Source organism: Meleagris gallopavo, chromosome Z, assembly GCF_905368555.1.
Source record: "Meleagris gallopavo chromosome Z, MGAL_WU_HG_1.1, whole genome shotgun sequence".
NCBI classification, from domain to species: Eukaryota; Metazoa; Chordata; class Aves; order Galliformes; family Phasianidae; genus Meleagris; species Meleagris gallopavo.
Genome location: NC_139435.1, coordinates 1,499,066 through 1,516,665, shown reverse-complemented (window position 1 = coordinate 1,516,665; position 17,600 = coordinate 1,499,066). Strand labels below are relative to the sequence as shown.

At 49.1% G+C, this 17,600-nt stretch overlaps 1 protein-coding gene across 4 annotated transcripts in view; it reads left to right on the top strand.

Moving 5' to 3' along the window:
* Window positions 1-17,600, top strand: part of CTIF (cap binding complex dependent translation initiation factor) — a 95,132-nt gene that overhangs the window by 13,865 nt on the left and 63,667 nt on the right. For 3 of the 4 annotated variants that reach the window (XM_085213079.1, XM_085213080.1, XM_010725145.3), the window contains 4 exons: window positions 4,383-4,595; window positions 7,102-7,185; window positions 13,410-13,523; window positions 16,579-16,652. In XM_085213079.1, the coding sequence (XP_085069205.1) occupies window positions 4,416-4,595; window positions 7,102-7,185; window positions 13,410-13,523; window positions 16,579-16,652 (452 nt within the window). In that variant the 5' untranslated portion in view covers window positions 4,383-4,415. Of the gene's footprint in view, window positions 1-4,382; window positions 4,596-7,101; window positions 7,186-13,409; window positions 13,524-16,578; window positions 16,653-17,600 lie in introns of those variants that run through there. The other variant, XM_010725146.4, reaches the window with a different exon arrangement.

The following is a 17,600-nucleotide window of genomic DNA, read 5'->3' as shown; positions in this document are numbered from 1 at the left end:
GTCTGAGATGTGGTGATACCAGGTTGCAGTGTTCCTACTTCTCCATGGTAACTGCTGCTGCCACACTGCTCACCGGAGCTGCTCTCTTTGCTCATCACGATGCTGTCACTGTTGGAGGAAGGCACATCACTAATTACTTGTTGATGGAATTCTGCCATGTTAAAAGAGAAAATATTGCTACCGCAGGAGCTCATTAAAAGGAGGGGGTGAGAAATGAGCCAGGGCTGTGGCAATGAACAGGAGCTCCAATCCCAAATGGGATCCTTCTGCACACACCACTGCAATTTAGGTCCAATGGAGGAGAACCTTTTTTGGGGTTTGATGGAGGGTAGCCACACTGGGATGCAACAGAGGGGAGCCCGGTTGGGTTTTGATGGAGCAGAGCTCTGTTTGGGATCTGATGGAGCAGAGCCCTATTTCAGATCTGGTGGAGGAAAGCCCTGTTGGGGTCCAGTGGAGCGGAGATGTACTGAGATTTGATGTAGGAGAGCTCAGTTGTGTTTCAGTGAAGCAAAGCTCTCTTTGGGATATGATGGAGAGGAGGGGAGCCCTGTTTGGGTCCAGTGGTGTGGAGCCCTATTTGGATCCCATAGAAGGGAGCCTTATTTCAGATCTGACAGAGGGGAGCCTTGTTGTGAACTGATGGAATGAAGCCCTACTGGGGTTTGACAGAGCGGAGCCCTGATTTGAGTCCGATGGAGTGGAGTCCTACTGGGGTCTGCTGGAAAGAAGCTCTAACAGGATCTGATGGAGGAGAGCCCAACTGGGGTCTGATGGAGCGGAGCCCTGTTAGGGATCCAGAACCCTGTTTGGGACCTAGTGGACTGAAACCCTTCTGGGATCCAGTAGAGGGGAGACATGTTGGGATCTGATGGAGGAGAGTCTTACTGGGATCCAGTGGATTGGAGCAGATCCTTGTCTGGTTCCACTCTCTGAACTGTGGCTCATTTATTTCATGATTGTGAAAAGACAGCAGAAAGGGAGGGGTTTCTTCAGGTGAGGTAAGGTCAGGTTTTACTGCTGACCTAAATGCAGCCAAATGTCGAACAAAATTGAAGGCCAAAGAGAGCCATAAAAACAGAAATATGGCTTGGGCAGGATGGTGGACACCCGGGATGAGGAAGGTGGTGGAGGCTTTGACCAAGTGCCTTGCCTTGCTGCCTGACCCCAGAAAGAAGTGTGGGCAGGTGAGGAAGCTGATGGAAAGGAAAGAGACGTTGATTTTGGGGCCGTATTGCTTACTTTGAGGATTTAATCACAGCATCTTCAGGGTGTGAGATACCCTTTATGGCAGACAGGAGGGTCTTTTGCAGAGTGCTGACATGTGGTTAATTCAGTGCGCTACTGAAATAGGGAGAAGCCACCCAGGAGGGTGGCAGGGACTGTGGAAGCAGCTCCCAGCAGCACAGAGGTGGCTGCAGTGGTACGTGAAGCATTTGCACTGCAGTTTCCTTTTATGGGAAGCAGCTCCTGTTCCAAGCAAAGCATGGGCTGACGGATCCCATATGGCAAACAGGTTTGTCGTGGTCTGGAGGCTGTCAGCCTGCCTAGGAGCAGCTCGCTGCTGCATCGAGCTACGTTTTAGTACGTTTAGTGAGCACAGGAATGGTTTAATGGAGAATACATAGCTAAGAGATGCAGGTTTTCAAACCATTGCCTCGTGTGGGTTCATTCATTCTGCTCACCTTTTGGTTCCTTGAGCTCAGCGTGAGCCTGGAGCACTTTGGGTGCTGTTGAGTGAATGCTGTCTGTTGGATGCACGTACAGATGTCAAAAAAATCCTCATTCTTATTATGCTTATTTGCTGATTAAGGGTAAAACTGCGTAAATGGAGGTCTAGGGGAAGAACCCCGTTTAGATCACTCTTTAAAATAATAGTTATTAACATCATTGTAATGTATAATTATTATTAATCACTGCTAAATTGTCATGATCGCTTTGCACATCTGTAGACTTCCATATTTTATAGTAATAATGAGCAGTGCACAGGCTTTGTAGGAAAGGCTTGGAAGGCGGTTTTTAGACCCCAAAAGCTTACAGCCTTTGTTTGTTGGCAGAAGGGAGGGGCAGAAGGGAGAAATGTGGGGAAAAAAAATCCAGATTTGAGGTTAATTCCTATTAATTATCATACAGGAGTGTATCCGGGTTGGGAATCCCCGGTGAAGACACTACGCCAACATAAGTCCAAGGGTTTGCTGCTCCCCAAAAAGCTCTCAGTCATCTTCTCAGTTTGCACTGCTTTTGTTGCTCATGTGTGAGCTTGGGGTTTTGTTTCCAAGCCTCTTGTTTGTACAAGGGCAAGGTGAGATCACAGAATCAGCGAGGTTGGAAAGGACCTCCAAGATCTTCTAGTCCAAAAGAGATAGGGAACCCTGCTCCAGCCACAAAGGTTTCCTTACCCATGACACCCCAAAGCAGAAGGTTGGAGCTGCTGGGAGCTCGTGGAGAGCCTAGAGATCTCGAGAACAGCCAATTGCCCAAAGCAGAGGCTGTTCTAAGTTGGGGTATTTAGCCTTGTGCTTGTTTGCTGACTTCAGATAAATCCAATCCCTTTCAATCCACCATCTCTGCTGTTACTAATGAGCAGAACACTGATGGGACGTAAGGATCTCTCCATGCTGGTGCGGCCCTTGGGGACCAGAACATTGGTCCTGGACGTCCCCTTCTTCTGTAGCACTTTCCATTTAATAAGTGGCGCTTTTCATTTGTTAATTGGCACTAATTAGCTAAGGGGTGAGAGGCATGCCCTCCGCTGGGGCTCCATGCTCTCTCTGGGGCTCCTCTTCTATATTTTTCTCCTTCTTAACATGCCACATGATTTTGCTCAGGAGCTAATGTGCGATGTTGATCTCCATAATGAGCCTTTTTGACAGTCTGGGCACATTTGGGAATAATTCCTTGAGCAGACGAAATCCTTAGGCCAGAACTGCTCGTTCTCAGCGGTTTCCAAATGAAGCTGCAATTGTTCAGCAGTGACAGATGAGAAATAGTTCGGGAGCTGCAAATTGCACAAGCTGGGAACAGATTTCTCTCCTTCCCATCCGGATGGCACGTGACTCACTCAGATTTTGCTGGGTAATTTTATACCCATCTCCAACCAGTCTAAATATGCAGAGCAAGGGAGGGCAGGAGATGAAATCTGCATCCTGAACGTGGGCCAGGCGGTGGTGGTCCTCTCCTGGGAGCAAAAAGGCGTTTGGATTTTGGTACGTGCATCCAGTTGTATTTGCTCAGCCTCGTCCTCCTTTGTTCTTTGTTTTCATCGAGCATCAGTAAGAACATTTCTAAAATCTGCATGCATTGCACTCCATGACCTTGGCTGCTGTCGCTCTCTGGAGGTTTGGCCAGGCTGTCTGGTCTCCTCACAGATGCATTCTTTGCTGTTTTGCAGGATTTTTCCCCTCTTTTTTATCCTAATCCATTTTGAACAAGTATTAAAAATAGATTCTGGTGTGATTGCTGTTTCACCTCCACACCCAAACCTCCTCGCTGGGCTGCTTGCAGTCACGCTGGCTTGCTGCTGGAGAAGCTTTTCATAGATTGGGTTGGAAGGGATTTTAAAGATCACAGAACCATGGAATGATTGGGTTGGAAGGGACCTTGAAGACCACGGAACCGTAGAATGATTGGGTTGGAATGGACATTAAAGGTCACAGAACCGTAGAATGGTTGAGTTGGAAGGGACATTAGAGATCATAGAACCGTAGAATGGTTGGGTTGGAAGGGATGTTAAGGATCAGAGAGACTCAAAATGGTTGGGTTGGAATGGACATTAAAGATCATAGAACCACAGAATGGTTGCATTATAAGGGATGTCACCCCCTGCCGTGGGCTGGCTGCCCTCCACCAGCTCAGGCTCCCCAGGGCCCATCTATGGCCCAGGGATGAGGCACCCACGTTGCTCTGGGCAAACTTTTCATATTTCTGTGGGGAGGAGGACAGACAAAATGTGGTCCTTAGGTATAAGAGGTGTAATAGAGGTGGACCTTTTGGGTGCTGGAACATCTGTGTGCTGGTTTCTGTGGTATCCTGCTGCACATGGCAGGTTTGGATGGAGCATCTCACCCAACCCTGTCCTGCTGCTGCCTTTTTTACTAAACGTCATTGCAAAGGGGATCTCCGATGGAGAGACAGCTGGAGAGAAATGCTTTAAGGTCATCTTCAGGCCAGTTACTATGAATTGGAAATGTGGAAATACAGCAAAACATGTCCAACCTGCAGTAAGCCATAGGAGAATAGCAGCCAAGGCCCAACCTGGCTGCTTTCTCTAATTAGCAGGTGTAGGGAAAGTGAAAGACACGCCTGTTGACTGTTCCTGGAGGAGATGTGAGAGGGAAGCGGCCAAGGACCAGCTCTCACTTCCCATCCTTTTCCTTCCCCAGGTCTCCTCGCTCTGCAGTCTCACAGCTGAAAGGATGGAGAACTCATCAGTGGCCTCGGCCTCCTCGGAGGCGGGCAGCAGCCGCTCACAGGAGATTGAGGAGTTGGAGCGCTTCATTGACAGCTACGTGCTGGAGTACCAGGTGCAGGGGCTGCTCACCGACAAGACTGAGGGCGACGGCGAGAGCGAGAAGACACAGTCCAACATCTCTCAGGTTGGTGGGGACATGAGCCGTGGGGCTGAGCCCTGCTGAAGGGTCCTTCCTAGCCTAGAAATGCAAGGAGATGTTGGATTTGGGGCAGCCACATATGAGGGTGCCAACAGTTGGAGAAGGTCTGCCGACCGTGTTTTGCGTTTATCATGAAGTGGCCTTGGGATGTGCCCTGAGGGGTTTTTGATCACTCTGTTTCGAGTGGAGTGTGCTACACACAGGATATGGCACGAACGCACGTGCCTGGAAGCGATGGGTGCCATTTGGGTGTCCCTTGGGACTGGGTGAGTGCAGGTGCCTCTTCCCCCACAGACTGCACCCGGAAAACAGAGGGATGGCTTAGAGGAGGTGTGGTTTGGTGGTTTCGTTAGGAGCAAAGGCAGCAACTCCCTTTAAAAATTGACTTTTCAAGTCCTACACAAGGAGAAATTTAACCTCTTGAGCTGGTGGTGGCGTTCGAAGGAATGTCCTGGTATTGTGTGCTGGTAGATAGGGCTGGAGATGTGTAATAGTGGATGGGATGCAAGGGTCTGCAGCAGGATCCATCTGTCCCAGTGGCAGAGAAGTGCCGTGGGAAAACAGTGCTTGTTCTGCAGAGATATATGAGCAATCTGGTCCATAAGATGAGTGTAAGATGATCATATCAGGTTGGGTATTAGGAATAAGTTCTCCAAAGAGCTTTCAGGCACTGGCATGGGCTGCCCAGGAGGTGGGGGGGTCCCTGACCCTGCAGGGATGGGAAGGAGCCATGGAGATGTGCCACTTGGGGACATGGTCAATGGGCATGGTGGGGTGAGTTGGGCTTGGGCTTGGGCTTGGGGAGCTTGGAAGTCTTTTCCAACCCCCGTGATTGTGTGATTCAGTGATAGAATCCTAGAAACTCCTGTATTGAAAGGGATCCATGACAATCACTGAATCCAAACCCTGGCCTCGCAGAGCACCACCCAAACCCTATGGCTGAGAGTAGTGGGAAATCACTCGGTGAGCTCTGGCAGCCCGGGGACATCCCACTGCCCTGGGCAGCCTGTGCCATGCCCAACCCTGGCATAAAGACATTGCTAGTCAAATGAACCTTTGAAGGTAGGTTTTGCTGGATAGAGGTCTTCTGCAAATTGAGATCAAAGCCATTAGAGGTGGGAGGAAAATTCAGGTGTTCCCAAGCACTTTAACAGTGTGTTTGTGTAACTCGAGGCCGGGAAATGTCTGTATTTGAAGTGATGCTTTCGAGGGGTTTCAGGCCAAACAGGCTGTTTTCAGCATGTCGAGTTGAGAAATAATACTGTATTAGAAATAAATGAATAGGCAGAGTTTTGCTTCGTGATTCGGAAGAGGCACAGCACTGAGTGGTAGAACAGTTTGCACAGAAAAGGGTCTGTGAGGTCTGGTGCTCAGTTAAAAGGCATCATTACACCTGAGCACGATGTGCGAGTGCTGTTGGGAATGGGGTGGTGTGCCCACACCTCTGCTGTTCCAGCCAAATCCATCTTTCTGTGTGTGGAAATGGGACTGTGGCTTTTCTGCATGACTTGAAAGCAGCTGCTAGCTATCCATAGGACAAGAAACGAGGGTGATCTACATGTGTCACCTGCTGTTATCAAGCCGTGCATATGCTAAGAAGGAGTTATCTGTTGTGTCCAAAAGATACTTGCTTTCCTACCAGTCATACCTCAGACTTCTGTAAGAAATAATCAGGGATCGTTTGTTTTTCTTCCTGAGCACTCTTATCAAAGCAATAAGCATGCATGCACGGGCGAGCTGGTTTGTCAGCCAGGCTGAAGGCAGCAGGCTCCCTTTAACGAGAGCTGCAGGAGAAAGGATGGGTTTGTGGCTGAGCGCTGGACTGAGACCAAGAGAGCTGTGTTAGCTGCAGGGTTCTGCTGCCACTTAATCGCTGACTTTGGGCAAGCTACTGAGGCTCTGCAGTCTGCGTCCTCGTGGCAGGGAATCGAAATGGCTTAAGGATTAAGCAGGACCTTTCATCTTCACAGAGGGAAAGTTACTTTATTGTTATTATCACTTTCAGCGTTATGCTGTGGCCCTTCTTTTCGTTGTGGAGTGGTAACCAGTGACCCCAAATTGAGTTGTTTTGATGCAGACACCTCTATAATGCATTGGCTGAGTCAGCAGTTCTGTCTTCTGTTTCGTTTAAAAACAAAGAACAACAGAAAGAACAGAAAGGTGCAACTTTTTTTCCCACCCCCCATCTTTAAAACCCTCTGTAACGATGCAACCCAGTAATGGCTTCCTGATATTGTTCCTGGAGCTTTCCTCTTGTGGCCGTCACCAGGCAGAGCATTTCCCAGCCAGTGCTTTCGGGATCATCCCTGCTGATCAGGGGGAGCCCTGTTGTTCTGGAACAGAGCTGGTGCTGCAGAGAGAAAGCTGTGGATGCTCCACATCCCGGCACAGTCACGGTGCTGTTTGCTGGGTGATGTTTGCTGCAGGCTGATGCAGCAGTTTCCCCTGCCTGGCTATTATTTTACACAATGCCTTTCTATCCCTTTTGCAGTGGACGGCGGATTGTAATGAGCAGCTCGATGGCAGCTGCTCCCCATCCAGAGGGAAGGGCTCCTCGTCTCACCAGCACAAGCAGGTAGGGGAGTGTTTAGTTTTTCCTCTCCAACGCTTTGCTTTTTGTCCTTTTCCTGCAACCTTGGAATGCTGAGCCCATACTTCAAGCTCAGCGTTGGGATGGTTCTTCCTCCAGGAGGACCCAGCAAGGACAACTGGGCTTGGTGGAAACCAAGCGTGGAGGTTCTACATTTGCATTCTTCAGGAGCAGTGTTTTGGGATGCTGTGGCTTGAACATGGTTGCATCTTCATCCTTCCTTTTTCATGGCTACATATTTTTTTTTTTCTTCTTTTTTGTGGTTGCATGCTTCAGTTTATCAATATCTCCTCAAACTCTGGGATGAAACACCTCCAGGTTTAGTGCTGGGAACTGGAGGAGTGCCTGCTGGGCTACAGACTCACCTCAAATCCAGCAACGTTGTGTGGAGAAGGGAGCCTGGGGCAGTAGCAGTGTGCTTCAGGAGCTACATTGAGAGCCCACCTGCAGCACTGCATCGTGACCCCCAGCACAGGAAGGCTGCCAGAGCGGGCCCCGGAGGAGGCACCAAGATGCTTGAAGGGCTGCAGCACCTCTCCTGAGGACAGGCTGAGGGAGTCTGCAGAATATGGGGCTCTGGGGAGAACTTCCAGTACACTGAGGGAGAAGGACTGCCTTTTTACATCAGCAAATAGTGATGGGTCAAGGAAGAATGGTTTAAAAAGGGGGGAAATGTAGGTTAGATGGCAGTGAGGCCCTGACATTGCTGCCCAGAGAAGTGTGGGTGCCCCATCTCCGCAGCTGTCCAAGGCCCTGAATGGGCCCTGGGCAGCTTGAGCTGGTGAGGAGCAGCCAGCCCATGGCTGGGGTGGGGTTGGGGACGCTTAGGGTTCCCTTCAAACCCAGCCATTCTGGGATCAGACCAGTTCTGGGGTCTTTAAGGACCCTCCCAACCCAACCATCCTTTGCTTCTGAGACACCTTTTTCCTCTACTCTGCCACCAAAAGCCACCAAAAGGGGATGAGCATCTTGCTAACGTGTGGATATGTTATGCAAAAGCACCTGTACCTCTACGTAAGGTTTACCAATCCCAAAGAACGTATGCGAAGGCGAGCTCCAATTCATCATTTTAACAGCTAGGTAGTTACTGGGGGTGGCTGCCCAGTGTCTGCCCTGGGATTACCCCTAGCAGATGCTGGTGGCCAGCAAGATATCTGCACAATCCCTTCATACCGTGGCCACGTACGTATACAATCCCTATTGGCAATGGCTGCCCGAGGGGAAGCTAGAGCACAGCTAACATCCATGTATGCCTAGGCTGCGCTCTGTGCTCTGCTTTCCCCACGTTTGGGCTCTCTCCCAGCCTGCAGCAGAGCTCGTAATTATCTCTCTCCGTGTTGGGCTTCCTTTAACAGCGAGGAACAAATTTTCCTTGGCACCAGAGAGGAGCTGCACGCTATTGTTCTGCTGCCCAGGCAGCCTTTTTTTTTCTGCTACAGATATACAGCCGAATCGCTGCTGGTGAGAGCGAGGTTCAGTGCATTACTCTTTCTGGATGCTTATTTTTCTCATTGGTAGCGTGGAAAGAAAAAAACATTAATGAGGTTTTGTTTTGCACATGAATTATCAGTCCCTCTTCAAACCTGCTCAGGAACAAAAAGCTAGCTAATCGTTTCCTGAGGGATGATGTTACCTTCTGTTTTTCACTGCAGTTTGTGACGGGGGTTTGAGATTTTTTTATTGGAAAGGGGAACTCTTTGATTTTTGTATTTTCTTTCCAGCTGGGCATTCCACATGGTGCAGTAAGGCTGCGGGGAGGAGGAAAGCCCAGGCCTTGGTGCTCATGGGGCATCTCCTGACATAGGTTGCATGAGGCCCTGGTGTGCTGAGGGAAGCCCAGTCTCACAGTTACGTTCTGCTCAGCTCTAGTTCTCCTGGCTCCCTCCTGGAACGCTTTGGTTTGCTGCACAGCGTGACGCTGAGCCCTGCAGTGCACTGGGCAGTGCCCCCAAAGGGTCCTTTGGGGTGGAAACCAATGGTCTGTGGGGTGACAACATACCCTGTTGATATATACAAGGTACTGCCTGTGCCACCATCCATAAGGAAAGGTTGGATAATGGTGGCATTTCAAATCTTCTCGTGCTTAGATTTTATTATTTTTTTTCTAAAAACACCCACTGGGAAGATGTTATGTAATATACTATTTGCATTCCCCTCATGAGGCCAAAGCTTTGATATATTTCTGAGGGCAGTTCATTAAGCAAAAGGCTTGTGGTGTGTTGTGTATGGAGAGATCCATGGAGCTCTGGGATGAGAAAAGCCTGGCAGCAGCTGCATAGCCATCTCCATGTTCTTCCACGCACCCTGGGGACTTATAGCATGACTGGGAACCTTGGGGGCTTCTCCAGGTGAGGGTCGTGTTGTCCATGAAGCCAAGCCTTGATGATGCCAAAAGTATGAGGAGCTGCCACGCCTCCACCAAACCAAAGCTCGTCCACGTGAATCCTCAGTGACTCAGAGGTGCTCGGTGCTGCGCTGGTGTCAAAATGCATCCCAAGGGAAACGCTGCATGATGTGTCCCTGCGTTGTGCAGGCAGAGGGCATTTGGGGACATGCAGCCATGGGGGTGTGTGGCTGCTGGGGGTGGGGTGGGGTTGGAGCAGACCCACTTAAGTCCCTTAGGACACTTCCCAGTGACTCACTTGAACCTGAAAACCCCCCTCTGATAAGCACTTGGCTTCCAGCCATAGGAAGTTGTGTTAACACGTGAAGATGATTGACTCTATTTCTATGGCATTTTTGGGGGTTGTGCTTGGCTGTTGGGGCAAGTGGGTGCAGCCAGACACAGCTGTTTGCTTTGTCTCATTCACAACAGAGAAAGAGAAGGCGAAAGTCAGGGAGTCACTTTGAGGCTCTGCCAGGGAATACAGGTTGGTGCAGCCCTGCCTCGGGAAGAAGAAATTAAAGCTCTAGGTGAGGTGACCAGCCTTCAAAGGTGATCAAGGAGCAGCTCTGGCAGAACCGGTCACTAAGTGGCATTTCATCTGTAGCTGCTGCTGATGCTCCCTCTGTGCAGTGAATACAGATCTGCTCAGTCATGGCTGCTGAGGAAGGAATTAAACCATTCAGCTGATGATTCAGCTTGCTCTGGGGCTTCTGGCTTTATAAAGAAACAGCCTTGTGTTTAGTGGGTGATTTATCCCCTCCATACTCCTTATACTCTCCAAAACTTTCCGTCCCCTCCAGGTTTTGGCACATCAGTGTTTGTCTGGGACATAAAAGTAGGTGTGTTGGATGTCACCAATACCTTTGATCCTGAACTCTGTGCATTCTGCTACTGCTGCTGAGGGAAACCAGATGGACTTTTGGCCTCTATTCCTCTATTTAGGAAGTCTATCATGGTGACTTGAAGATTGGTTCCACTCTACAGCCAGAACTTCTCAGGGGTGATCTTTGCTGCCCAGAACATCTGTATCTGTGCCTGTCGTGGCACAGGTGACACTGTCACCTTCCCTGTTGGAGTCTGGTTGGGCCCAGGACTTTCTGGGTTTTTGATTATGCACTGGCTTAAACATGTTTTTTTAAAAAATAGACATTTGAGATTGAGTGCTGATGTGACTTTCATATCCCTGGTTGTATTGGAGCTGCTTCCAGCTAACTAGCAATACTTCCAGGAAAGCAGCAATAGTATGAGAGGCAATGACCTCAAGTTGCACCAGGGAAAATTTAAGTTGGATATTAGGAACAATTTCTTCTCCAAAGAGCAGTGATGCCCTGGTACAGGCTGCCCGGGGAGGTGCTGGAGATGTGGCAGCTGGGGACGTGGTTGCTGGACATGGTGAGGATGGGTTGAGGTTGAACTTGGGGTTCTTGGAGGTCTCCAACCTTAATGCTTCTGTGACTCTATGACCTGCTTTACCCAGCTGTTCAGCAGCTGTTCTACAGAGGACTTGCATAACTAAGAGCAGGAACTATGGTAAGTGTGCCCTTATCTCAGGCATCAGGCAGTCAAGAAACACTCCACCTCAAGACACAAATTATTTGTAAAGGGAATTGTTTCTTCATGTCTCTTGTTGTAACTACTTGCTCTTTCTGTGTGTGGCTGTTTTTTTTTGTTTCTTCATGGTGTTTTTACAGGGGTGATTTTCTGTTTTTGTTGTAGCTTTATGCATTGACTATAAAGAAGCTGGAAATTTGTCCCGGCCGAAATATTTATTTTTCCACATGTTTTAAAACATTAAAATAACTATTTCTATTGCAAATAGTTATTTTTCTGTGGAAAAAAAAAAAAATTGGAATGCATGCTCTTGAATTTGTCTAGAAGGGCCTGGAATCCTTGGTGACTTGTAGGACACTCTCCAGCTTGGTCTAGGTTGTAGGGGCTGTGTTGGGATAGTTCATGCTGGTGGCCATCTCAGATCTGCAGCTTGAGGCCCATGTCCCAAGAAGACCCTTTTATCTGCCTACCTTAGGCTTTACATTGAGTGTGGGAGATTTTCTGTAGCATGAATCCCCTTTGGAATCCACTGTTGTCTTCAGTGGTGGCTTCGCCAACAGACCAAATTTCCAGTGAGGACAACCACTTGAGGACTGCAGAATTTCCATTTACTGCATGCTCATCAGGGAAAGTTTTCCCCTTCTGTGGATGAGATTTTCCAATGTGCACTGAAGCACCAGGAAGAAATAACTCTCGAGCTGGCAAAGGGAGCAGGATTAATTAGTTCGCACCGCAAAGCTCTGCGAAGGTGAAAATTGCAGTATAAATGAAACATGTGATTATTGCTAATTAAAATGTAAATGTTGGATGTGACAGCTAGGAGGGTGGCTGGCAGGGTTGACATGCATATAGCCTCGCTGTTCCTAAGGGGATGCAGAGTTTGGCTGGGAAAATTTGCATGGATAAAAGCAGCTGCTGGCAGTCTCTCTCCCAGGGAGGTGTTTGTCTCCAACCCCAAAATTTGGGATGGAAATTCCCTCTCCTGGTGGTGAATGTAGACCTGGAGTGGTAGCTGGAGCGTGCTGAGAGCTGGGAATGAGAGCTCGCAGATCTTCAGGGTGTTGGAGGAGGCTGGGAGAGTCCTTGTCTTCTGGGGACATGGGTCCCAAGGGAAAAAGGATGGGAGCATATAAACCATCGGCACGCTTGGATTGCGTTGTGCTGTGGAAGGGAGGTGCTTTCTGCCATTGGTGTTACAGCTCATGGGAACAGCCACAGCTTCTCAAAGTTGCTCTGTGCACAGCTCAAGAACTGGTTGACTTACCCTCTTTCGGAGTTAGTACTGACTTTAGGATATGGCAGCCACAAGGTGTTTGGGCTTTCTGGCTTTGAGGATGGGGAACATGCAGAAATGGGCAGTGATGCATTTTACCTCGTATTAGGTAAATCCAGCGCCTTCCCTCCAGTCCCTCGTGTTGGGTAAATCCTCCAGCCCCAGCAGGTAGAGGAGCACTTGAGACTCAACCAGGACATGGGCTTTGCCCGGAATTAATCACCTTCCAAATTTTTGGCATAATAGAGTTGAATATTCTGCACTCTTTTATTTGGGGATTTTTAATCATCTCAGGTCACTCCCGAAGCCCTTTGGGAGCCTCTGATGAAAACTTCAGGAGCAATTACCCCGACAAAAACCCCTTTCTCCCCAAGCACCTTATGTTGTTTGGGTAAATAGAGCTGGTTGGGTTGGTTGTTCTGGTTTTGGCTTATTCATCTTGTCCCATGGGGTGCTGACTGAACAAGAAAGCTGTCGGATGTTTGACTGCAGAACAAGTGAGAAGAAAGGAGGACATTAGGGACAACCCCTGTAGGGACAGGAGTTACAGGGGTGGAGTGTTGGGGCTGTGAGGCCCAAGTATTGTCAGTGTAAGGGAAGCATGCTAAGCAAGGGGAAGAAGCAAATGAAGGGTTGATTTGGGGCATGGGGGTTCAGGTTGGCAGGAATTAAGGATGCATCTGCAGTTTTAGAGGATGTAGGATATGTATAATGAATTGTCGTGAAGCCTTAGGAGGTATTATTTTTCTCCATGCATGAACTAGTTTATTACAGCTAAATATTTGCAATCATTTTTTATCTCTTTGCGGTGCGAGAAAATTCCTTTGAGAAAGGACTCAAAGAAAAGGCAGAAATAGGGCCATGGTGCGTGGGCACGGTTCTTGAGGTGTAGGTGTGCGTGGCTCAGGAGCAGCAGATCTCCTTCTTGGCCAGCTCAGTGGTTTTCATGGGTGTGGGATGGCAGTGCCCTTGACTAAAGCCAGCTGTTTGTTGTTCCAGGAAGATTGGGATCACAGCAGCGGTGGGAGCGCAGGATCGCGGCCGGGGTCAGGCTCCAGGTGTGGCTCTGGATCGAGGTCTGGGAGGAGCAGCCAGTTCAGGCACACCACCAAGGTATACCTGGTAGCCACGGGAAGAGCTGGGCACTGGCATCGTGTCCTCTGCTTGCTGTCTGTCGGAGGTTTCCAGTGGTGTGCGCTGCGTGTGTGCCTCCGTGTAGGCTGTGATGCGTGTTGGTGTGCACGTTGCTGCCCTATTTGTGCCCAACCCATCACCTGACTGCCGAGGAATACAGCTGTCCTTCGGCCTCGGGTTCTGTTAAGGTGTGCCTTTATGTTGGGCAAGAAGGTTGTTGTAGCCAGGTGGTTGAGTGCAAAGGAAATTTGCTTTTTTTCCCTTGAAATTCCAGAGTACTTCTGATCTGGGAAATTAAGAGATGCCTGTAATTATTTTTTTGGTGAGTCTTTGTTAGAGGTTGACATAGGATTGAACAGCAAGTATGTGGTGTTACGTTATGACCCTGAGTCCAGCAGCTTTCCGGGGCTAGATGGAGAGTTACCCTCCTACCCTACAAAAAACATTGGTAGTTGGCTGCTAATGTGGTTTTAGGGCCTTTCTCTGCCTGAACTCTGTCCAGGGACCTCCATCTGCGTGCATGAGTGTTGGTTGTGCCAAAGGCCGGGGCTAGCATTCAAAGTCCTGGTCCATCCTTGCATCTCAAGCATCCTGGAGAGCATGAGGAAATGTCCTGAGCGGTGCAGCGGTGGTTTGGGGCTGAGGATTGAATGAGGAGGAGACTTCTGCTCCAACAGCACACACCAGAGGATAATCCCTCTGTTTATACCACACACAGCGTTGAGATCACTTGGTGCTGCTCTCTATTAGGGCAAAGCACGGCGATGAGACATGTTGTTGCAATCGTGCCACCAGAAGCGTGATTTTGCACTTGCAGAGATTTGCTGGGGAATGGTAATGAGGAGTGGCAGGAGAAACCGGTGTGACACTGAGCTGGCTTTGGGAAAAAAAAAGGGCAGCCTGCGTCTAAATGCTGACTTTGTGGGGAATTTGCTGAGGTTGCACATGTGAGTAAACAGGCAGAGTCCACGTGGCGGGTGGCATGCTCTGTGTATTCTGGGTGTAGGTTTTGGTCACCTGAGTGTGTGCTCATGAGATCTGGAGGACAGAGGCTATGAACATGCATTTAAACCATTTTGGGGGTAGGGTTCATTTTACTGGATCTCTGCTGTCTCTGTGCATTGATGACATTCTCACCACTGCGTCACTCAGTCATCATTCCTGTTGGCTTAATTAACTTGCAGCAGTTCTATCCCCTTCACCGTGAAAATCAGTATCTAAAGCTGAGGGTTGGGTCATGGGGAGCTTCATATTAAAACTGCTCACTTCTGTAATTGCGTTCCTAGGGGAACTGGCAGCAAGGAACTGCTTCTTTTAGATACACGCAATTTATTTTTTCTCCTGGACTTGAGAATTGGCTTTTTCAGTCCTATGGCAGTCTCAGCATTGCTGGGAGCTGCTGCTGACCTGAGGCATAACCCAGTTACCAAGTCAGATCATCTGAGGCAGCGGGGACTTGAAGTGACCACAGTGACTCACGACTCAATCACAGATTTGTCATCACTGGGCCCCAGTCACCATTGTCACGGAGTTGGGTTGGTGCCTGGAGCATCCCTGAGAGGTGGTGGGGACATGGGCTGGCAGGACCAGGAGCTGCAGCCCTGTTTGGGTGGGAGGACCCAGACACTGCCTGAGCCCTCGCACCCTTCTGACCTTCTCCATGTGAAGCAGACCTGTAATTTCCAGTAATTGCTGGGAGTGGGGTCCGAACTGGCTGCAACGTGTCGTTAGGAACCCATTCCCGCCTTATCAGAAATTTTGGCTGTTTAGTGTCTCGGTTGTTGATTGGCCTCTTTTTCATTGCAATTGCTTATATGCTCCTATCCTTCTCCCCTGAGCCCAAACACTTAGCTCTTGGGACATCCCATTGCAATTGGTTCATTGACAGGTACTTAAATATCCCGTGCTAATCGGACGTGGAAAGAGAATTGGTTAAAGAATTGGTTAAAGACACCTTTAACCAAAGAAGGAATAACGACCGAAGATCTTTGGTGTTGAGAAAGACCTTCAAGTCTGGAATTTCATGTGGAAATCGTCTTTTTTTAAATTATTTTTTCATTGTTTTCTGTGTTATTTGAAAACAGCAGTTCCTCAGGAAAACTTTATGTGGTGGTGTAAGTACAGAAGTGGTTGTGCCTGTGTTGCAAGAGTGTTGTGTCTATGAGGAGACAAACCTGTTTGTTGGGAAGTATTGATAATAAATAAGTTTATTATGAATAGGAAATAACATATCCATCCCACATGAGTCTGAGTCGAGTCTGATTTCGTGACTGGCCCAGACAAAACCCAACATGCTGTACCTCTTTGCTGTTGTCTGCTTGTGAAGGGTGATGAGGGCAGCCCTCTGCTTGTAGGGAGGACATGTGTGGGCTGGTGATTGTAGAAGGGCTGTGAAGGATGAGAAGCAATTTAGGGTTTTGGCTTAGATGCTTTTCCATTGGGAAAAAATTGGAGCTTCAATATGGGGTTGTGTCCTACTGTGAGACATTAGTAGAGCAAGGAGAAGCTGTGTCACCATGACTCCTTGAAGAAGCAGTCACCACAGTGATGAAATACAGAGGTGTTTCACCTCGTGCTTCACTAAATGTGTCCGTGTGCTTGTTGGTGACAGCCCTTGGAGGTATTAGGAGCCATCTGGATGTGATCCTGGATTCTGGCTCTTGGTGGCCCTTCTGGACCTTGGTTGGACAGGTCACCTTGGAAACGCCTCCCCACATCAACCAGCTGGAGTTTTGTGGTCAGAATGCCAACCTGTCCTCTGGGTCTGTGTTTCTTGGAGGCCACATGCTCACATTGGCACTGGATGTTGGGTAGGAGGACGGGGCCAACGTCAACCCACATGTTGTCTGCTCTTTGTTGTCCATAGCTTTGTGTCCTAAAGGCTGAAACCTCCCCTTCCTGCCTCCAAGTGCACTTTTGTAGCTAGCACAGCAAGGGGTCTGCGTGTCATAGCAAGGCCTCTCGATGTGGAATTGGGAATGCTGGCTGCAAAGCAGAGCCTTGCGCCATGTAACCACCTCTCCATCCTTCCTAGAATGGCAACAAGGAGGGCTCCCTTGACATGCTGGGCACCGACATCTGGGCTGCCAACACCTTTGATTCCTTCAGGTAAGCTGATGTTAGGGATTTGTTTGTGGGGCCATCTTGTTGGTGCACAGGTGGGCACTGCCACATGGCCTCCATCACTGCTCCTCACATAGTCCATGGCACTAAGCACTAACAAACAACTTTCTAGTTGGATATTAGGAGAAATTTCTTCTCCAAAGAGCAGCAATGCAGTGGCACAGGCTGCCCAGGGGGTGGTGGAGTCCCCGTCCTTGGAGGTGTCCCAGAACCATGGAGATGTGGTACTGAGGGATGTGGTCAGTGGTATGGTGGGGCTGGGTTGGGCTTGGGGATCTTAGAGGTCTTTTCCAACATAACGATTCTGTGAATGTACTTAAAGCACTGTGTGTGCTTAGGAGAGTCCTGCCACCAAACGTCTTAGAAAGGCACTGATAAGACTGTTGGCAATCATCTGAGAACTGCACAGGCGAGGCTGAGCTCTGTGCTCTGCTCCTGGCCTTCCCTCTTCCACTAACTGCTGCTGTGCTCATGTGTTTGCTCTGCAGCTGCTGAGCAGAGCTGCTGCTTCGGCATGAGAAAAAACAAGCATGCTTCCCTGCTCAAGCAGCATCAAGTCGAGCAGTGAAACGTGCCTTCTGTCCAGTGATACACATTGCTGTGCAGGGGTCAAGCTCTCATTGATACTTGCTCCAGGTCACTGGAGTGGGGAGAGCATCTGCATTGCACAGGCTGGAGCAGCCTCTGCTGCAGTATCTTCTTGGTACAAAGAGCAAATACAGGTAGCAAGGCGTGTGGTCTTTGTGATGCATCTGCATCAAAACTATGATTTAGTGCAAGCCGCACAAAAAAAGCACAGCACTGCAGTGTGAAGTTGGAGGTCTGTGGCATCACACTGCACAGGTGGTGCATCCAAAGCACCAGCTGCCTTCATCTGCAGGCTCAAGTTTGCTCCTATGCTCCTACCATGGTTTTATTGACTTAGCAGAGCAT